The sequence below is a fragment of the Rhinichthys klamathensis genome, unplaced genomic scaffold (genome assembly GCF_029890125.1).
Source record: "Rhinichthys klamathensis goyatoka isolate OS25496 unplaced genomic scaffold, OSU_Roscu_1.1 h1tg000004l_1, whole genome shotgun sequence".
Lineage (NCBI taxonomy): Eukaryota > Metazoa > Chordata > Actinopteri > Cypriniformes > Leuciscidae > Rhinichthys > Rhinichthys klamathensis.
In genome coordinates, this window is record NW_026606557.1 from 2,116,613 (window position 1) to 2,139,173 (window position 22,561).

Consider the following 22,561-nt stretch of genomic DNA (forward strand, 5'->3'; position numbering starts at 1 on the left):
GATTGGTCAGATGACCCAGTCTGTTGTGATTGGTCTACTCTGCTCTGATTGGTCAGATGACCCAGTCTGTTGTGATTGGTCTACTCTGCTCTGATTGGTCAGATGGCTCAGTCTGTTGTGATTGGTCTACTCTGCTCTGATTGGTCAGATGGCCCAGTCTGTTGTGATTGGTCTACTCTGCTCTGATTGGACAGATGGCTCAGTCTGTTGTGATTGGTCTACTCTGCTCTGATTGGTCAGATGGCCCAGTCTGTTGTGATTGGTCTACTCTGCTCTGATTGGTCAGATGGCTCAGTCTGTTGTGATTGGTCTACTCTGCTCTGATTGGTCAGATGGCCCAGTCTGTTGTGATTGGTCTACTCTGCTCTGATTGGACAGATGGCTCAGTTTGTTGTGATAGGTATCTATTGTACACACTGTAAAAGCTCGAACAATGGCATCGATTTTACCATATCAATTTGAGCGCGAGTCTGATGATGAAACATTGGAAGAACTAGTTATTCAACCCAAACCTCTACCCCAAGGACGACTTGAGCCAGATGTTTCTCAGTAATAAGTTTTTACTTTTGTTGTACATTATGAAATGATGCAACTGTAATTCCTCTTCATCAGCATTAACTGATACACAATATACATATGTGTATATTTCAGATTTATTGAGGTGCATCTCAAGAATCTTTTTCTTTTGGGAGACAACAACTTTATTTAACGTGCACTTTGATGATCTTTAAATCTTTGGACATTCACAAACAGCTAGGCTATATTACACACTGCATGAAAGGTAAAATCTGAAAAATATAATGGGGCACTTTAAATGCTGCTCCTTTTTTTGAGAAAGTCATACAAATTACAACTATCTAGTGATGCTTGGTGTTAATTGAGCTTTTCAAATTCTATTTCATTCAAAGAATGATGTTTAATTTAATTATGTTTAATTAATTTGTCACAGTGTATTTGCAGCAAGGAAGAGTTTGAGGCAGGATTTAAATGCAGAAATAAAACTTTAATAAACAATAAAGCAAAATAACAAACAGCCAGGAGGTTATCCACAAGCAGGAACAGAACAACCACTTAACAGAGACAAGAACAAAAAACAAACTGAAAATGAGGGCCTTTATATATATATAGCAACCAATGAGCACATATGAGCACACGCATCCAAAGGAAAACAGGAAAACAGGAAAACCAAACAGAACATAATCCTTACAATTTACTTAAGATAGATATATTTTAATGTATTTTAACGGGAGAAATGGAAATGCTCCAGCTCTTTTCATATGGAGATGAGCGGACGTGAGCCAAAGCACAGATATGGCAGGAGAAGCGCTCTGCTGTTAATCTGTCACCTTATCTCCTGTAGCGCCTGCGTATCTCAGACGGATACGGGCAATCACATGCCAGCAGCACGTGATCTCTGTGAAATATAGAGTGGGAGTGGATTCTGGGTAAAGCGATGAAAGTTTGGGATAGGAGGAAAAAAGCCATTCTGAACAAAGCATGGGGTGTGAATTTCCTTTTCATCATGAGAACAAAATGCATTCCTTTGTGTGTGTGTGCGTGTATGTGTGTGTGTGTGTGTGTGGTGTTGAATAACAGTTTTAGCTGCTGTATGCATTCTAAAGAAAAATATTTTTTTGCCCATGAAATTGGTGCTAAAATATTTTATATTTTTGTTTTAAAAAGTGAATCTCGTGAAAACAGATCAGATCACTTTTCACCCCAAAATCAAAAGAAAGACGAGAACAAACTACTTCTTCATTTAATGCTTCTTATTACTGTAATACAAAGTTTTCATTTAAATCAGCACAAATTAAAGGAAGTACAAAGTATACTATCAGGATGGACAGTATAAATATCTCTATAATCAAATTTTATCTCTTTTTTGGGTTACAGTGATGGGAAATTTGTGTTTTAGCTTTGCTGAAAATGTGCTTATTTGTCATGAAAATGTCAAAAAATATACTTTTTGATATTTCTAGAAACTAAAAATACATTTGACAGCTGTATGCTACACAATTTACGAACAGTGAAGCTTATGTAAAAGGGAGTGTGAAGTAGTGGCCAAAACTCTGATTTGCTTATTTGGATGGACAAATTACACCCTTGATGAAGACACTTAAAGGGATAGTTCACCCAAAAATGAAAATTAGTCATCATTTACTCACCCTCATGTTTTTCCAAACCTGTATGAGTTTCTTTCGTCTATTGAACACAAAAGAAGATATTTTAAAGAATGTTGGTAATCAAACAGTTGAGGTTAGCCATTGACTTTCATAGTAGAAAAAAAAAATACCATGGAAGAAGTCAATGGCTACCGTCAATTGTTTGATTACCAACATTCTTCAAAATATCTTCTGTGTTCAACAGAAGAAAACAAAATCTCATACAGATTTGGAGCAACATGAGGGTGAGTAAGTGATGACAACATTTTCATTTTTGTGTGAACTATCCCTTTAACCTCATGGAAGACTGAACCAGCAATAAGCAAACTGTTAGTCAAGTTGGATAAAAGTCTTAGCTAAATGACTACTAGCAGAACATGCTTAGTAAACCACCTCTGCATCAACACGTCAACATACCACATATTCAGCAGTTTTGATTGGCCTCTTCCTCCATCATCATCCTCATCATAAGTGTCATCACCTGTGCTAAAGTGACACTGAATGTTCTGCTGAGTCAACAAACCGTGAGAGAGCCACACAGAAACACGCCTGCCATGGTGTTGCAGCTGCTCAACACTGGAGCTGTGACTCTCTTATATTTGCCTTGTCCACGTGTATCACACACACCCACATTCAGAGCACTGATCATTTGCGTGCTACGATATGAGGCTTTGCATTCTACCTTATTACCCCTAAAATATGGTTTCAAAACCTAAAGCGGTGGCTGTAAGTGAGGACTGTCTCAAAATGATAAGCTGTGTAATTTGGGCCAACATTTGAGGGATTGCATCACACTCTTCTCTTTCAGAAATACCACAATTCTTGACAGCACACACCGTATTGAAAACCATTTGTAGCTCCAGCTAATTGAAGATCCATTATTTCGCTCAATTCTGATCCTAGATCAATTGTTTTCTCTAAATCAATGACTTGATGTGGAGTGCTGCATGAATATGAGTGTTATTTTCAGTTTATTCTCACATGCCTCCAATGCAATTGTCCCGATCCTCTGGTTGTAGTGGGAAAACCCATGACTGGAACAGATGTTTCCCTCTTCTTCAATAATGTCCATCTCTTCTGTTGTTGCTTTTGAGACATAATAGGAAGCAGGAGGAGGAAATTACGGCTTGTTTTAATCCTAGTTGAAATGCATTCCCCTTGTGGGCACTGGCACAACCTTGCACCTGTGATCTGGATGGTGGTTTGGGCCATTACAAATATTAATGAAAAGCTTTTCCGCCATTCTAAAATTCTTTATACTATGTGTTGTTTCAGAAAAGTGTAACGCTTTTACGTAATTTAGAGTGACAGCATCTTATTTTTCTCTGTCTTGACAGGCTGCACTTTACATTTATGGTTTGTTTTATTACTAGCTTCATAACCTGTTTGCACTTTACTCATCAAATTGTAGTTTTGGAGCTCTTGCACACGTATAATTAAGGCGGCCTCTTGTCATGAAGCAGTTGAGAAGTTTTTTTTTTCTCTTTTGGAATAGCGAGAACATTTCCTTGAGTCTGCTATTTCTTCATCAGATGTCATGGGTCTACTCTTGAGACGTGCAGAAACACATCATCAGCAGCCCCAGACTTTTTTTTCCAGTTTTTCCGTTCTGATTTTTTGGGGAAATCTGCTTAGTATTTATTTAACCATGGCACATTGTGTTAAATGAAGCGACATTAAATTACAATGACAAAGCACCCTGAAATCATTCATTTTTTAATGAGATTTCTGGAAATTACGTACCGTTCCGATACCTGGATCGAGTTACTTCACAGGAGATCAATACAAATTCAAAACTGTATGTTGGCTGACTCAACCAAGGTCCAAAAATGACAGAAAAACACTGCGAAGCAACTATCACTTTGACTCTTCAAAAACTTAATAAAGAGAACTTAAAAGTAATTCATATTGAGCGGTTTAGTCCAAATTTTTATAAAGAGACTCGATCGCTTTATATGATAAACTGATTTAATTTAGTCTATTATTCACATATAAACATTGGTCAGCGAACATAAACAAAAGCTCAACCGAACCTGCTTGAAGCGCGAGAACAAACCTCATTGGGTTTTATGGAAACTCAAACGTGCTGTGTAACACGAGAATGAACCTCATTGGTTCTTGCTGAAGCTCAAACGTGCTGCGTAACACGAGAATGAACCTCATTGTGTAACATGTAGGCCTATGTTCTGTGTTCCCCCTTCATTACGTTTCATTTTGGTTTAGTCCTGTGACCTAGTTTTCCTTGTCTGTTTGATTAGTCTCCCTCAGTCTTCGTCTGTTCTCGTTAATGGTATACTGTGTTAAAGTGTTCTCCTCCTGAGTTTTGTATTAAATCCTGTTTATTCCTATTCTCAGTCTTCATCGTGCTTTTCACTACACCACGTTATGTAACACACTGGTTCTTGCAGAAGATCAAACGCGCAGCGTAACATGAGAATGAACCTCATTGGTTCCACATCAAGCGAGCTAACTTGAGCTTCCGTTTACCATATTTGATGTGTGAGTTGATGAATGTTTATATGTGAATAAAATCCTAAATTAAATCTGTTCGTCATATAAAGCGATCGTGTCTTCAGAAAATTTGCACTAAACCGCTCAATTCATATGGATTAGTTTTACGATCTCTTGATGAACTTGAACTTTTTGAAAGACTGCGTAGACTGTCAGTGGAGGGACAGAAGTGTCTCAGATTTCTCAGAAGATCAAAAAGATCTTCATTTGTGTTCTGAAGATGAACGAAAGTCTTACAGGTTTGGAACAACATGACGGTGAGCAATTAATGACATAATTTTCATGTTTGGGTGAACTATCCCTTTATTAGAAAGCCAGTTGATACAATACAAAGTATCATTTTAATACAAAATATTTGTCCAAAATGACATTTTAATAGTATTTTTGTGCCGTGACCATGAGGGCAGGAACATGTGTGACGTAGCCATAAGCACTTACTGGACCGTCCCATTCTAGCATTTAATGCTGAGGAGGACTCTGGACTATGAAGGACACAGCCTGACTAGGATGCAGCCTTCCATTTGAGAAGCACCTTTATTTACCACACCAGATTCAGATCATCAGCTTGTTTAGAGAGAACAACATGAACTGCACGTGAGTGTGTCAGATAAGAGAGACACTGCTGTGCAATGGTTCCCCAAGACCAGGACTGAAAACCACTGCTCTACTACACTTAAAGAAGCAATATGTGAAGAGCAGGGAATGTGTAGAACTTGGTGAATGACAGGCATTCCAGTTTGAAAATTGGCATTCAGCATGTGTTGTACATATTCGCAGAGGACCTGCTCATCAGTGATTTTACAGTTGTTTAAGAAGTGTTTTGCTCTCTTGCGAGTTTCAGGGCCTCCTCTCTGCTCTCCCCAGTGGCCGGCCCCACAGCTGCCGGGCCCAATCATTTGGCACGGAGATGAAAGCGTGTCTCGCACTCTGCTCTGTCCTCTGTGACACGGCCTGACCGCAGTGCAGTCACAGACGTGTCCATTAACTGCTCTGCTAGCCCTGTGACAGCACGACTCCGCTGACACAACAGACTCCCCGAGACTGAGACGGAGCTGAGAAATCTGTCATGCACGTAGTCAGCACACCCACGGACTTCTATTACTGATTTATTGGTATAGAGATTGCTTGCTCCGTCTCTAGAGATCATTTTGTTTTTATCTGACTTTAAAGGAAAACCAGGATTGGTTTCTTCAGGACATAAAAACATGGAATGTGTTTGGTTTGGATATGCATAGCCTTCCAGAGGCCACAGATCCAGGCCTTGGCAGCGGCAGTCTGCCACAGTCTCTCTATAGAATGGCAGCGCTCTTTGAAACATTTTGTGATTTGATGCCATTTCAAAAATGCAGTCTTGTGTTTAAAGTTGAAGGCGTGGCAAAAACCGAATGGCAATTCTATTATTTTCCTCAGTGCATTTAGGACTAGTTCTAACGAATGGCTTTTGGAGAAATTGGATGCTGCAGCTGTGCATTTAATCTAATATTCTTAAAGGTCTTAGCTTGAAAGCAAATTGAATCATTGCAAATTACTTTGGCATTTGCGTTAAAGTAGTTTGTAACAATGTGAGAAGCTTCATTGAGGAGACACGGATTGGGCCGAACTTTGAGAATGCTGTAGGAACACAGTGATCTTTCACTTTTCCAGTTTAAGAGAATGATCAAACGTTGAACTTTTACATTTTGTTGAAAAAGGCCAACGGTCATATGATTTTTGTTTGTTTTAGCATTGGTTTGTCACCATGGAATGAGTTTGAACACTCTCCCACAAAAGCAGTTGGAGCTTATTGTTTCCTAAGCTTAAGACTGTGGTGTTAAAACTAATCTTGTGCTCAACCTTTGCCCTCTGACTCCTGAGATCAACTCCAACTTACATTTACTGACCCTTTTAGGGGACGTCGCAGCCCTGTTCCGAACTCCTCCTCTGCTGTGGAGGAAATGACCCTAATCCTTCAAAACTTACAATATGAAAGCCAAGATGAAAGTTTTCTCTTTTCCTCAATAATCTAGTGAATGGATTTTCTTTCCACATTCAGAGTTTTATTTCTTGACATTTAACCTTTTGAGACTCTAGGGGCTGATTGCACCAGTAAGGTACTTTTTAGCTTAGCTGTGGCGGAAATGGGCTCACCAATATATTAATAAAAAAGTATTTAAATGACTAATTATATTATTTCATGACTATTTATGCACCTTATTTCAATGGAAATGTAATTTTACCAATTAAAGATTTTCTCAATTTGAAGACTGCTTATTGTATAGATAAATATAAAAGTCATTATGTGACCACAAATTACTTAAAACCCACTAGCTAAGTTCTACCTTCAGAAAACAAATGGTGGAACCAAATTAAGAACAGAGCTGAGTTTGTTACAAACTAACTAATAGTTAGTAGTAGTCCTAGCATTAACTGTCTTTCCTGTCTTTTCCAACTTTCTCCAACTTTTTTCAGAGGACTCTGATACGTATGTTTAAAGGGGGAGCTCTGCGGGGTGTTTGAGTTGGCTGCATGCGTGACCACATGCGCCTCTGGGCCCATCTGCAACGATTATTTATTTACACGCTGTGATGCTTAACCCCGAGCAGGCAAGGGCATCCCAAACCTCAGCAGCAGCAGGACAGCACGAACTCTGTACGTTCCCTGCTTCTCTTTAAACTTGACGTTAATCCATCCTCCGTACCTCCCTCAATCATACTACGAGCCCTCTTGATTCTTCCCAGACGTCACAGTTGACATTCTCAAGGCTCCAGAGTCAAGAAAAATGAGCCGCTGCCTCCTAAAATTACTTTTTTGTAGTTGGCAAATTACAGAATAGCACGAAATAGATGGTGGTTAAGAGGTAGTGTCATCTAGGGGTGACACGAAAACACTAGGGTTAGGGTATGTTAGTGCTGTAGAAAACACTGGAAGTAACTAACAAACAGCTTCTTACCAGATGAAATATGTCAAAATAAAGTGTAGACACAAAGTTTTCCTGACTGTCATCATTGACACGACTTGAGTCGCATATATTTATTTTTTATTTCATTTGCAGCCATTTTAGTTGCAAGTAGTTTAGTATGGGGTTTTCTTTCTTGCATGCAAAGTTTAAGGCCTAAAATACTGGAAAGACAGATATAACACAGATAAAGACCAGCTTTATATCTCACGGATGACCTGACTCTCTGTTATCAGTGATTTATCAGGGTTCTTGAGAACAGGCTGACGTGAGTCAGTGTGGAGAGGTTTAAGTGTGTAAAAGGTCTGCCATCCCTCCTAAATGAGAATCACTATGAGCTGGGCCAGTTGTTCACCTTTATCTTCATTCACAGGCAATGTTTTGCCGGTAATGCTGCAGTGATCATCTCAGGGGAACTGCTGGGGATAGTGTGGAACAAATTACTTGGCTCAGTTTCCACCATTTTTTTCTTAGCTGCATATAAAATGTAGAGTATGTAGTTTAACTGACAGCCTGACACATCTCATAGTGCTCAGGGCTGGCTGATAGTTAAGATTTTTCAATCAGAGGAATCTTCATTTTGAAGTAAAAGCCATTGTTGCCAAGTAAATTGTAGATGTTAAAAAGTTCAATGCAGTAAATTACATGGTAAGAAATAATAATGTCTTGTTTTCTTCCATGATCACTGTAAGTGATGGCACAAATGAAACGTTAAAATGATTCAGTGAAATGTATGGTGATGGACATTGAAATATAGCTGATTTCCAGAATCTGAATATGTATTTTTGATGTTAAGGTTTAATCCAGAGAGAGACCACCGTGGCCATTTTGTGACACAAGGAACTGCCATGGAATAAGTTCAAACCGTAGATAAGTGCCGTGGCACATGTGCTACCCACTAGAAGCAAGAACAACAAAAGTGTTTCTTGAGTGAGCTCACCAGGAGATCTTCTCACCCTCTGGATGGAGACCTGGAAGTGTTTTACTGGGGAAGACTGAACGTACACAATAGCCTAAGTGATCCTACTTTTTGGAACAATGGTCTAGGGAAGGAAGTGCAATAAGGGGCCTATCCCAAGTCCTTGAAAGCCTGGCTGCTTTCGATGGGGCCTGTGTCAACAGACCCCCCACCTAATCTCGCCAAGGGTCACACTTGCTTTTGCACCCTCTGTCCCCGCTCTTACAATCCCTTCGTCTGTACGGACACCCCCTCTTCCCTCCCCACCTCTGGTTTGGGATAGCACAAACCGGAAAAGTGGCTCACAAAGGGAAGTGTATTCTTCCATGAAGGAAACAACGTGTAAACAAAGAAGACCACCAAAGACATGGTAGGTGAACTGAAATGGGTTTGTCTTTGCCCGCTGGTGCAGAAGTGCACTGCGCCTCCCTGTCTCTCGTTGTGCACGGTATCTATGTGCGCTTCACAAGAGCTAGAAAGATGACCAAAACAATGAAGATGGGTTGGAATTTGGTGTCATTACGTAACTTGAGACTGGTTAAGAGAAAGAGCTTGACGGTGAGAGGGATGATGCATTTGCCCTGATCAGTGTCTAAGATTCCTGTCTGTAGATGTGGGAAAGATCCCAGATGTTCACTGATGTGCTGGAGGAAATCTTGATGACAGGATATTAAGGGTGTCACCGGAATTAAGTCACAATCTCGAACTTGAAATAAAAAAATGAAATCGTCGATGTTGCCACGCCCCCATGTCACGTCCGGTCGGCGTGCCAAGCGGAAAAAAACACGCGTGTTGAAGTTCTGCGAGTCAACCTCCTCTAATTTAGCCACAGCCAGTCAGAAGATAGCATGGCAACTGCAGATGCAGGAGACCCATCGACAGAACTTGAACCCCCTACTCTTTCATTGAAGTCGCCGGTGTGGAAGTATTTTGGATTTCCAGTGAGGTATGTTGACAACGTTCGCGTTCGTGCTTCAAAAAAGCCACAGTTTGCAAGCTCTGCTATGTGCGTGTACCATATTCTTCCACTGGCAGCATGACTAACATGACAGGGCATCTCCGCAGGCACCACAAAAACATAGATTTATCTGTTAAACCAATAACTGTTTGTTTGTTTTGTGAACTTGAATGTCATCTTCTGTGAAGAAGACTGCAGTTACAAAAGAGAAACTGTGGCAGGTTATTTTGCTTACATTTCCAATTGACTAAAGATATAAGTTATTATATTAAATTATAAGCACTTTATGTTGTTAATAAATGTTTTAAATTTGACAATGTAGTGTGGTACATTGCGAACAAAGGTCCGATATTATATTGCATAAAAAGACTAGTCTAAAAATGGCATAGCAACCTGTGCTTTAAAATAAATAAATGTAAAAATCGAGAATCGAATCGAACCGTGAACTTAGAATCGAAAATTAAATCGAATCGAAGATTTGGAGAATCGTGACACCCCTACAGGATATGGATGTTACCTTAAGTATAGGGCTACTATAGGAAGCCTAATTCCTTCTTCCTATGATCTCATGCTTCCGGTGACATAATCAAGCAAGTGCTAAGAAAATGTGTATACTATGGCCAAACATGTATACTATATGGCCAAACATATTTTGTAGTGTACTTGGTTTTTGTGATTCGTTTTCTTGGTGAAGAATTTTGTCGCACCATTGTGTTAACACTGCAGGGCTCTGAAACAGCCTAGTTTTGTGAGCAAGACTCAGTTTCCCAGTGATGATATGGTACAAACATACAGAGGGGTAGCTGTCGCCAGCCTCATTTACACAGCCGATAAGAGGACCAGTAGAAGTGCATTTCTCCTTCTCCAAACATGTAATCTCCCAGCACTGCAAGCGTTCCATTGTCAGGTCAAGAGGACTGGAATGGAGCTGTGAACTTCCTGGAATCTGCCACCTCTGACTGTCTGTTGAAATTCTTCAGGCCTCAAACATTTGAAACAGCCACAGATGCTAGGCAGTCCACTCCTTCCTTTTGACTGCTTTCTTTCTGTTTAATCGAGAAGTTTCTTAAGTAGCCATTACAGAAGAGGAAGGTTGCCAGTCATGAAGCCATTGTTCAGTGGTCATGAACTGCTCAGGGCGGGTTGGTGTGCAGGAAGGAGCCGGTGTATGGAAATCAAACATCAAACATTTAGCTGAAGGATCAAAGCCACACTTGATGGCAGTTGCAACCTTGATGCAACCTTAGGGAAATATAAGAATCTCCAAAAGCTTCTCCAAACTGTTTTCCAATTCATTTTTTGAGACAGTCCATCTACTGCACCTGCATGTTCTGGAATAAAACGCACAGTAATACCTTTACCAAATAGGTCATGGGCGTCCAGTCCTGTTCCTGCTGGTTCAATTTCCTGCAGAATTTAGCTTCAACATATCTGCCCGAAGGTTTCTATTGATCCTGAAGACCTTTCTTACAGCCACCATAGTGTTGTGTTGAAATTTTGGCCATACATTGTACTAAGTAACTCTCCATTTAATGCTGCACAACAATGACAGAAAAGTGATTATTGTTATCTTCTGGTATGCAAGGTATGCAAAACTAGATAGATGCAAATTTGATCATCAATAGTGGTTTACATCCGTAAGTTTTAATAGAAGTACACGTGTAGCGAAGCCCGACCACTTGTTCAAATGCACCAAAATCAGACATCAAATAGACTCCAGCTTCCAAGTTCTCATTCATAGACCTGTCCACATGTTTCTGAGTGCGTGCAGCAAAACTCAGTCTAGAATTTAAGCCATAAATTCTAGACCATAGCCGTTTTGATTTGACTACCTGTGCAACAAAGCCTGTGATGTTTTACTATGGCAGCACAATCTATCTGTGTGACTTCAGCCAGAGTAAAATCATGAGCCATGCTTTTCCTTTGGGTGTGTATGTTTACAGCTTGGCTCCAACACATTGTCAGTTATAGTAGTGAAAGGCGTTGGCTGTTCTTTTGTAGATGAACATATAATTGTGTACTTTTGATATAAGCAGTGGTTGTCTAAATTTAGTGCTTTCTTTTTTACAAAATACTTCACAAAAACAAGCAGAAACCTGCATCGCAGTCAGCGTTGCAGTTCAAGAGCTAAATTCTCAATTGTGCAGAGTTGAGCAAAAACGGCCAAATGCATTCTTGTGGTGGAAAACCTTTTCTTCTTTATGCCTGCCAATTTTAGCATAAAAAAATAAGTAGTTATTCTAAGCCTCAGCAGTGTGGTAACCAAAGAGGGGGTGCTTTTTCTAGCTCATAAACGACATTAAAAATAACTTGAACAAATGTTTAGCAGATGAACGTCTTAGAAGGTGTTTTTTTAGCACGACCAGTGTTGTCCGGTTCACATACAAATGACTCTTTTTAGCAGGTTCTTTTGAATGAATTAGTCAAAAAGGCAAAAGAAATCAGTCAGACACAAACCAGCTCCCTCAAAAGTACTAAAAGAATCGTTAATGGAATTGTTAAGTGAAATAACCTAAGCAAATTAACGATTCGGGTTTGTTTCCCATTCTTTAAGGAAGAGCTCTTCACTTCAAAGCTTCTCATTATGTATGGAAGGTAACTAGGTTTCATTCAGACCATGTCAATTGAGGTTATAGAGCTTGACTTCAAAGGGTTTTTTTTGTGTTTTGGTCACTTATGGCTGTGACAGCTTCATAATAAGGACGGGTGATGGATCATCACTGTGACACCACATCGTGGGTGTATCCAGTGTCTGTGTTTTAGGTCCAATTCTATCCCAATGCCCCCTTGTCTTGAACTTTGACCTCACCGAACTGGGTATACAAACAGTCGATTCACCTTTAGGCGGACACTGTGGTTCCTATGACGTTCCTGTGGTCTGGTTAAATTGTTCTGTCATTACTCGGGAAGGATTTGGAAGTACAAAATGAAAGCTGTGGTAAAACAGAACATGTAGATTGAATAATGAAACAAAATATAATAAAGGAGCATGGAAAAGAATGCAGGCCATATTTCCAAGTGTAAATTAAGGCTCTGCGATGTGGCTAAAAATTATATCTCCATATCTTTCTTCTGACAATAATTAACATCTCTGGAAATTATTTCAGTGTATCAACAAACCAGCCATGCAGGGTAGCCAAGTAGAGTTCAATTTCACTTTCAGAAGATGTTTTCAGAAGCTAAACTTACAAAACTCCTGTGAACATTTTAAGGGATGTGGTTTTGGCATATTGGCTTATGGTCTTCAGAAGAATTGGAGAAGAATTGTCTCCCTTAAGGGCCACCATTGCTGAAGATCAAAGACTCCAATATCACTATTGAGTGGTCTCTTATTTTCCATTCTCCTGCCAGTTTAACACCCCCTGAGCTGGCCAGTGAGGTCAGGCAAAGGTCAGAGGTTAATGAAGTGCCCTTTGTTGTTCACAGGAAGAGACCATGTTATTTAGTGCTGTATATCCTAATAAGCTAACAGGAATCTCCAGAGGTCCTCAGACCATCTCATCAGTCTGGATCCCAGACGCCCTCCGGGGCTCTAATGGGAAAGACCAATGTGAACTACCTACCTAGCAACTCGTTTTTAGCATGAAGTTATGAACCTGAAAGTTAGAGGTGCAGTCATTTCTGCACCGCTAGTGGCACCAAAATATATCTGTCTAATAACCACTTACAAACCATCAGGGACACTCTAACAACTGCCTTGCAGAAATCCACTCGTCCACTCATAATACATCTATTTTTCCAGAGTTACCACTCGACACATTAGCAACTACCTAGCAAGGCCTACAAACACTTCAAACCCCACATAATGCTCTCTTCAAACTATCCAATTATTCTGACTTTTTTTGTTACAGGTTGTTGTAAAATTCAAGTGAATATGTCTGTGTTATTTCTGTACGTGGGACCTGATTGCTGATCCTGTGTATTGATGAGAGTCTATTAGAGATCATCACACATTACACAGCGAACGGTGAATGAAAGACAGCCTGTCAACACACAGCCCTCTCATTTGCTTCATGTGGCATATCAGCCGTGACTCTTTAGGATGTACTCAGGACAACTCGAGAACCAGACCGAATCAATTGAGATGAAATGGAATTGGTGATAGTTGAAATACTAGCCAGACCAAATAGTAAAAATATAACTGGGCACCCTGCTTTCTAGTCATTAGTATCAGTTCACCATCAGTTCTGAACCACTATGACTTTCTTTACACTGTACACAACTCCAGGTTGTGTGTCTCATATATAAGGTTTTGATGCAAATCTCAGCCCTAGCATCTTGTTTTGCTTCAAAAGTATAGTTTTTGTATTGACTTTCTTCATGTGAAGCTGACGTCTGTGTACTTTATCTTGTGTTGTAGAGTTACTGGGCTCCACCAAGAGGCTGAACATCAACTATCAGGATCCAGACGGGTGAGTTATTGTTCTGTTGTGGGTGAATCTCATAAGGACATGTCCAGGTCAAAACACAGGGATGTGAAGTGCAGAGTCAGTGAACACTTTCACAGCATTTTTTGAACCTTATATTTATCTCACAGCCCCACGTTCCCTGAGAGTGTCAGTGTGATCATGTTCGTGCATGTTGACTTCCTGTGTGATGCATCATGATTAGTTTTTGAAATTGATAGGGACAAGCTTTTGGGAAGTTGTTGAATCACATCAGCACATTCGTGGTACCGTCTTAAGCTAGCCTGGGAAAACCCAGACAACTTCCGGCAAATTTAGATTTGCTCTGAAAGTTAGTCTGGCAAAGAGCTCATTCAAGCCCATTTCCAATACGTCGAAATCGCGGCACCAATCAGAAACGTTGGGGTGGGCTTTACACGATGACGACAGCACAGCGACGGTGAAGGAGATTTTGTACATTTACAAAGATGGATGCCGCCGTGGAACTAGGGGTGTGACGGTTATAGTTGAACACCGTCATTAGAACTCTATAACCGCCAAAACCATGTTATTAAAATATTAACATTAAAATAATAGTTACAACTGAGAATGGTCTGGTTTTAACCAGGCTAGTCTTAAGCTAAAATGCTGTAAATGTCCTCTCCGCACACCTCTAACCTCTCTGTTTGTTCTCTGACAGACCGCTGAATAATAAATCGGCCGTGTCTTCATCCATCTTTGCTGAAATGATCATGTTTGGCCAACTTCATATACACACTAAGTGCACTATGAGCTATTAGCCTGTGTTTATAAGACTAGATCCCTTACCTGTGGTTCGTCTTAAACTGACCAAGTATCGTTGCTCCCACAGTCCATTAAAACATGCTATGTCAACAGTGTCTTTGAGATAAGATGGGCCTCTCTCAGGGCTGTAAAACGGTACATTGACCTCATATATTTTAAGTCGAGACTAAACCCCCCACCCCACCTCTCTGTCGTAAAGAAGAGAAAGGGGGGTTGGCCAGTCGAGGGGTCAGAGATGGCCATTCGTGGATAAGGACCGTAACGAATTAGATAGTGTTTACAAAGCACCGAACAGCCATTATTGAGGCCGGATTGGAAAGGCAAAAGGAAAACAGGGAATGATGGATGGAGATTTATGGGAGTTGTTGAGTGCTGGTCTGCTTTCTTGTGTAGCTGGTGTGAACAAATATGCCACTATATGGCATTTTAAATGGATAACCAGAAATATTCAAGATAAACTTGTGGATTAGACTGGCTGACGTCTTTAAAGCGGTCCACTCTGAGTTTGAACAAGATGCATCAGTCACGTTGTTTTATTTTGCTCGGTTAAGTTGCCATGGTATCTACTGACCGGCTTTTGTTATATAACATCTCTATCCAATGGAAATTTACTGACAGAAGAGGAAAACAGGAAAAATGGTTGAAAGGATGTAGGCTAGCTGAACTCACTTAGAGTGTGTGTAACACAGTCATGCAGAGACCTGTATCACTTATTAATGGGAATAAAGTACATAGACTCACCCATGTGTAGGAAGAGGAATCTGAATCTTACGAAATCTGCAACATATGAGTTAGACTTTGAGTTTATTTGACATAAAAAGTAGCAATTTAACATTGTTACAACTTCTTTGTGAAGGATAACACAAAGTTGCATTAACTTATTTTCCTTATGGTCCTTGATTTTTTTAACGAGACATTTTCATGATAAACCATGTACACAAAAAAACAAAAACAAAACATGTATACATATCTATTACGCCATCCTATCTGAAAACAATCTCTTCACACTTATACTAACAATGCGGGTCATACTACTCTCCAAAATCATAAAAATGTGAAAATATTTTTATGTATTACATTATTAATATATTTATACATTTTATAAAGAAAATTAAGCTACTTTTTAGGACCATTAGGATTTATTTCTGTGACATTTTATTACAATTATACAGAGCCCTGCACATGACATGCGGGGAAAAATACGTATATTGTGGCCATGAATGAACAAATAGTTCCCACAACTTGCTAATATGTCAGCACGTTTTACTAATTCATTCCCTTGTTGTTTAAAGTAAATCATGCACACAATATAATAATTTGTTCCATTGTTTTGGTTCAGTCAAAACGGGTGAACGAATTAGTACAACGTGGCATGATTTACTAAAACTAGAGAACGAATGATTAAAGGCACAGTATGTAAGTTTCGCCTCTAAATATTGCTCATTTAAAACAATAACAAAGGTGTGGCTTGATGACGCTGTGAATGAGTGTGGATTCATGGGAGTGTCGTCTTCACCTCCACAGCCGATGGAAAGCAATCCGACGGGACCCGACAGAAATCATGTTCATGGATGAGCGAATGTATTCAAGTTTTATTAACCCTACTGTGGTGTGAAGCAGGACGGCAGCGAGAGCCTGGGACATTTTACGTTGCTGTTTTTGTTATTCTAATATGCCGCTGACTCTCGTTTCGTTTTGATGTTTATGTTTATTTTACGAATAAAGTTATGGTTAAAGTTACGATTAACGTTCGCCTCATTCATCCCTGAACTTGAACTTTATTACAGTTACGTTTGATCACTTAAATTCACATTATTTTATTTTATTCTAATGAAACAGCGACAAGTGCTGAATTGCTCATACAGGTCCCTTTATTTTTACGGATTAAAATTGTGAGGTAATGCAGCGCTTTTTTACTTGGTCAAAACAACAAAATACATTTGAGTGTGTTGACAGTTATAACCTTACTCTGTGCGTTCGCTCTGTGACTGGCATGAGACACATGTTGCAGCTGCAGTAATCTAGATCAATATAAGAATATATTAATAAAAGCTGGATGACTTGTGTTGCTAAACGGCATGCAACTTATTTTAAGATGTATTGTAAGGTGGAGAAAATGCTGTGTTACTGTTACTACAAATAAAGCTCTTTCTGATTATGCTATGCTAGCCACTTGATAAAATAGTGTTGTCTCCGATGCATGACACAAACATGTTACAATCAAGAAAACGAGAGTTTCAAACAATAAGACTAACCGTGTTGAGATGTATAACAATGATTCGCTTTCTGTCTCTAAAAATATCCAAACAGTTCCTCATCTGTCTAATAAAACATAATGTTTTAAAGAGTCGCTGGTGTTTTCATGGTTTCTACAGAAGTAAACCAGAAATCGAGTGTAGCGCGGATATGACGTCATTGACATGCGACGCAATGACACGGTCCGTTACACTGGTTAAAGTAGCTGATTTCTCTGGATTTAAACATTGTTGGAAACATTTGGGATAATGTTGGAAACATTTGGGATAATGTAAGTACACAAAGTCAACAAAATACAGTATATAACATTGTTCTAGTGGTTTTTGGATATTTTAATCGAAAATTCTTACATATTGTGCCTTTAATTTGTGGCCACGATATATATATTTTTGTCTGCATATCATGTGCAGGGCTCCATATAATTTACATAAAATCATGCCAGACTAATGAGTAAATAAATAAGTAAATACTTAAAAAAATATATAATATAAAATAATATCCACAATTTTGTAAAAGGTGTTAGAGTTTGTTATGTATTTATATTATGCCAATCAAATAAACAACAACAACAACAGTATTTTTAATAATACAGTAATTCGAATGGGATAATGGGAATCACAACTGAGGATAATGAAGAAAAAAAAGTCATAGTGGCAATGATAATTTTTGTTCAGAATGTGCTTAGTTATTATAAAAATATCTTAATAGTGATAAAATAGTCTTCATTTACTCTATGCTTTCTTTTGATTTTGGACCTGAACATGCATTCGTCAGATACACCCATCTAAACTATGTTGGAGTTGCGACACTGTTGGGAAAGCCCTTGTTTCTGCATGCCACTTAATGATGACCTCAGCGTGCATCATACACTGTACTTTTGATTGTGAAAGTTTGTAATAGTTTTGCATGCCCAGGTCTGTTAGTAAAAGTGAAAAAATGAAATGCTTGGTTTGGGTGGTGGTGGGGGGGTTCCAGCAAATAATAGTGGTGTAGCACTGAAGGTTTTGCTTGTCTGTGAGACAAATTAGTATTTGAGCCGCCTTTGACTTTCTGGGGAACTGTTGGGATTTGTATGGGGGGGCGTTTCCATGGCAAACGTCCTGGAATGCGTGTGAATGAATGGCCAGGCCGGTGTGAGAGGGACTCTTTGGAGCCCTGTCCTTTGTCCACCCAGGGCCGCGCTGCCAGGACGCATCAAATCCGTCCTGACATCCCGCGAAATGAAGGCGAAAGTGGACAGGGCTTGTAACACAAGACCCTCGCTGAGTTCTGGGAACTTCTCCGAAATTGTGTGTTTGTGGGTAAATCAACAACTGCTCAATATCGCTGCGGGCAGTCATCGGACTGTCTGACCCGCTCTTGATATTTCCTGGGGTGCAAACCTCTGTTTTTGTCTGGTGTGATGGCGAAATGCAGCCAAATCTTGCTACTGATGAAGAACGTGGTAGAACATGATTCCAATTAATCGAACAAGTTTCATTGTATGTTTGAAACATTCCAAGTATTAAGTGAAGTGGTAATCTCTTATTGAGATGTAATTGTTGTTGAATGTGTTTACAGTGTTCTAAAGGTTTAGAAACAGCTTTAGGGTGTACCTGTACTAACATATTCCCTTAAATGTTGTATTGTGGGCAAGGCTTAACATTAAGGATGGCCCAAGGCTAGATGACAGTACTCATACTTGATGACAGTACTCACACTTGTCCTGTCGGGCCAGTGCTGCATTGTCACAAAATTTTGTTTGTTTGTTTTTATAACATTTGGTTTTCTGTCATGTATCCAAAATTGTTGCTAAGTAATGTATCCAAAAGTGTTGCTAATTCTTCTCATTTAAAGGATTAGTTCACCTCAAAATGAAAATTTCTTGATTATTTACTCACCCAAATGCCATCCAAGATGTTCATGTCTTTCTTTTTTTTCAGTGGAAAAGAAATTAATTTTTTTGAGGAAAACATTTCAGGATTTTTCTAGCGAAAAATCTAGGGTCTTATCTACCGAAACGATCAGTCATTTTCTTAAAAAAACAAAAAAACATTTATATACTTTTTAACCACAATTGTTCGTCTTGTGCTGGTGTGCGACGCGCCAGGGATTACGTCATCACGTTGGAAACGTCACGTCATCTATCTAAGTTATTTGTCTGTGTACTCCGGTTCAAAAAGGGCGAAAAATTCCATCTCATTTTCTCCCGTTTTCTCCTCCAACTTCAAAATCGTCTGACATCTTTGTTTTAATTTATTATTATTATTTTTTTTTTAAAAAGAAAATTTGTGACGTTTCCAATGTGATGGTTCAATGCCTGGCGCGTCGCCGACCAGCACAAGACGAACAATTGTGGTTAAAAAGTATATAAGATAAGATAAGATAAGATAAGACCCTATTCCTCAGCTGGGATCGTGCAGAGCCGTTTGAAGCACTTCATAGGCCTTTGAAACTGCATTGATTTGGACTTCAACATGTTGGTTGCAATTGAAGTCCATTGTGTGGAGAAAAATCCTGAAATGTTTTCCTCAAAAAACTTAAGTTCTTTTCCACTGAAGAAAGAAAGACATGGACATCTTGGATGGCATTGGGGTGAGTAAATTATCAGGAAATTTTCATTTTGAGGTGAACTAATCCTTTAAATATAATGTTGTTTTATGTTTTTCTTATTGGTAGCCATTTACATTTATTTATATTTTAATATATTTCATGTATTATACTTTTAACATGTAAATAATAAGTTAAATTTCTTTTGTAACTGGGTCGGTGAAAATGTTGGAAGGGCAAGTTGAGCTGCTGTCCTGACTGGGACTGCAGAAATGTATATAATATTTACCCTAGCTCTTCATGGCACATTAATGTGAGAAAAAGCGTTGTCCGTTTTATGAAGAAATGATTCTTTTGAGTCAGATCTTTTGAATGGTTTGCTACTTCTAGTTCACAAAAAAAGTGTGAGTTGTCAGGGTGAATTGTTCACAAATTGGACCGATCTGGTTCTCAACTCAATGGTCCATTTTTTAGCAGTCCACTATTATGATAATTTAATGATGGTTTTGCATTATTTTTAGGCTTAACAAGTTTCAGTCCCCATTCATTGTAATTAAATGGAAAAGAATAACCAGCACATTCATCAGATACTTCATATGAACTCTAAACAACACGAGGCTGAGTAAATAATGACAGTATTTACTGTGCGTGCCCCCTAATCATCAATGCCATTTGTATTTGGTTATACTGTTGATTCAGGCTAGCATGAATTTCATCCCGGTTCCCTGGTAAAGTGGGCGTCCACTCTAGATCCACTGATTAAGAGAGATGAAACAACCTCTCACTACAACAACCCATCTCTCCTCAGAGCTCCCAGTTTCTTTTAGTTTTTTCATAGAAAGCTGATGGAAGTGTGTGTGGACGTGTGGAAGAGAAGAGTACAGTCTTCTGTTCGCAAGAGAGAGAGCTCTTTCACAACACAGGTTTCTTTCAGCATCTACATCCCCTCGCAGGGCTCTCAAGCCCAGCCATCAGTGGGTCAGGTAGAGGTAAAAAGAAAGACAGCACAGGGGAGTGATTGTGCCATCTTACCCAGAGCCCCACACCTCACAACACGACCCACACAGAATATGCAGACTTTTCATGCACTGTTATTGGGTTGAAATCTGCGTACTTCTGTGGAATGAATATAAATGTGGCAAAGTGCATTAAACACAACTGAGAGTACCACATGAAAGTGTTATCAAATAAATGCACATTATCCGAAGACCCCTATGATGGTGGTTCCAATGCTGCGGAAAATTGTGTTCTGCGGGCACATGACCTGTGTGGGCTTGCTCATGACACAGCCAGGGCCTGAACTCACTCTCTTCCTCTTAGTTGTGAGGCTGACGTTGCCCTCCTCATATTCTGGAGGGTTAAACTTGTGATGTTATGCCTATTGCTTTGTGCCATGGAGCCTCTGGCAGTCTCCATTTCCTGCCTTAACCTGCCCTCTTGTTGTAGTGCCGTGGAATGTTCTCCGACTGTGGAGATTTTAGTGTAATAATTGTGTTTATACCATGGTCTGGGTGAGTACTCGATTCTGATTGGCTGCAGAGTGTCCGTTAAAAAGTGATAGAGGACACCTAATAAAAGAGTTCTGGTGAAACTGACTGTTTACCATTCGAAATTAATAAATAAATGCGCTGGCTACATCAGTTGTGAGTAACCATAGCAACAGGCAGTTTAAGTATCCGTTTACAATTTATTGTATCAAAACAAACATCTAGTTAGCCGTTATACTATGCCTACCTGTGTGAATTAATTATAGGTTAAAAAAAACAAAAGTGTAACGCCCATGGCTAGACAAGCCTAACTTACATGAAAAAAAAATGTTAAGTTTCTGGCTCGTAAGTTAGCTAAACTGAAGGGTTCTCCGAGCTGAGCGGACTATAAATATCTCCGGTTGCTAAATAAACCGTCAGGCGTAACCAGGGATACCAAGTTATTGTTTGTAAAAACTTTAGATTTCGATTGTAAAACTAATTAAAATATAAGCTAATGTTTTAAAAATGTGTTATTTGGCAAGTGACCATGGTATAAGCGTGTTAATGCCCTTCGAGGTGTCCATTGTCAGGTATTAATGGACTTCGGCGGAAGCTGCGCGTCGGACGGTTCACGCCTCGCCGTCGTCCATTAATACCTGACAATGGACACCTCGTCGGGCATTAACCCTTACATAATGAACTCTACTTTAATAGAATCTTTTTATTAGTAAAATACCAAAACCAGTGGAATGTTTTTTCTGGGACTTTCACGCAAAGATTCAATGTAGAATTTGGTACAGGGATTGTCCCTTTGGAGGAGGGGCCTTGCAGCAAACTTCTGGTTTCTAGTCCTGAGTTTTAACCACTATGCCACATCACCCCCTTTCATACACCACTTAAACCTTAGAATGAATTATTAATATTCAAACCTTCACAGCTGTCACACCTTTTCTCATGAGTGTCGAGAACGTCCACTGTGAAGACACTTACGCGACTCAGCTGATTTATATCCGAGCGTTTCCGCTAAGCCGTGTGTCCTGTGTGATTCAACACAATGGGAGAGTTTGACACCAGCTTGTGATTCAGAGGGTAGAAAGACCTTGCAAAGATTCATCTCTTCAAAGGCACAGTCGGCAAAGTGTTTTCCCTCAGCTGGAGTCTCAGTGTGTTCATGAAAATAATCAACTTTAGCCATCATATTTACCCAGTCTGATCCATTTCCACTCTACTTGTCTGTACTGTTACATTTCACATCTAATATAAACAGCTGTCTGCTCCAAGAAGCTAGTCTGAGGTCATGGGTTCAGGAAATGAATGGCTCCTTTGGCTAACCCCGTTTGGTTTCTTATTGAGTAAAAGCATCTGATCCTTTACTTTTAGTTTGATCAAATGTTGGGCCAAAATATATGCATTGCAAAGTAGACCGCATAAGATGTTTCTCGATGATTCTTGATAAGATAAGTCAGGCATGTTGTGGGTCAAGGCAAAGTTTCCAGACTGATGCTGCAGGCTTCTAGAAATGTAGGATTTGCTTCTTGTCCAAGACTTGCAAAAACTTGTGAGCTGACCGTGTAGGCAGCTTTTTAAGGCTTTG

General features: G+C 39.5%; 1 protein-coding gene across 3 annotated transcripts in view; it reads left to right on the plus strand.

The window, feature by feature from the left end:
• The window catches only part of LOC130085445 (caskin-2), a 72,693-nt gene that overhangs the window by 15,348 nt on the left and 34,784 nt on the right, over positions 1-22,561 (plus strand). For all 3 annotated transcript variants that reach the window (XM_056251207.1, XM_056251213.1, XM_056251220.1), the window contains exon 3: positions 13,885-13,936. In XM_056251207.1, coding sequence (XP_056107182.1) covers positions 13,885-13,936 — 52 coding nt within the window. The remainder of the gene's footprint in view (positions 1-13,884; positions 13,937-22,561) is intronic.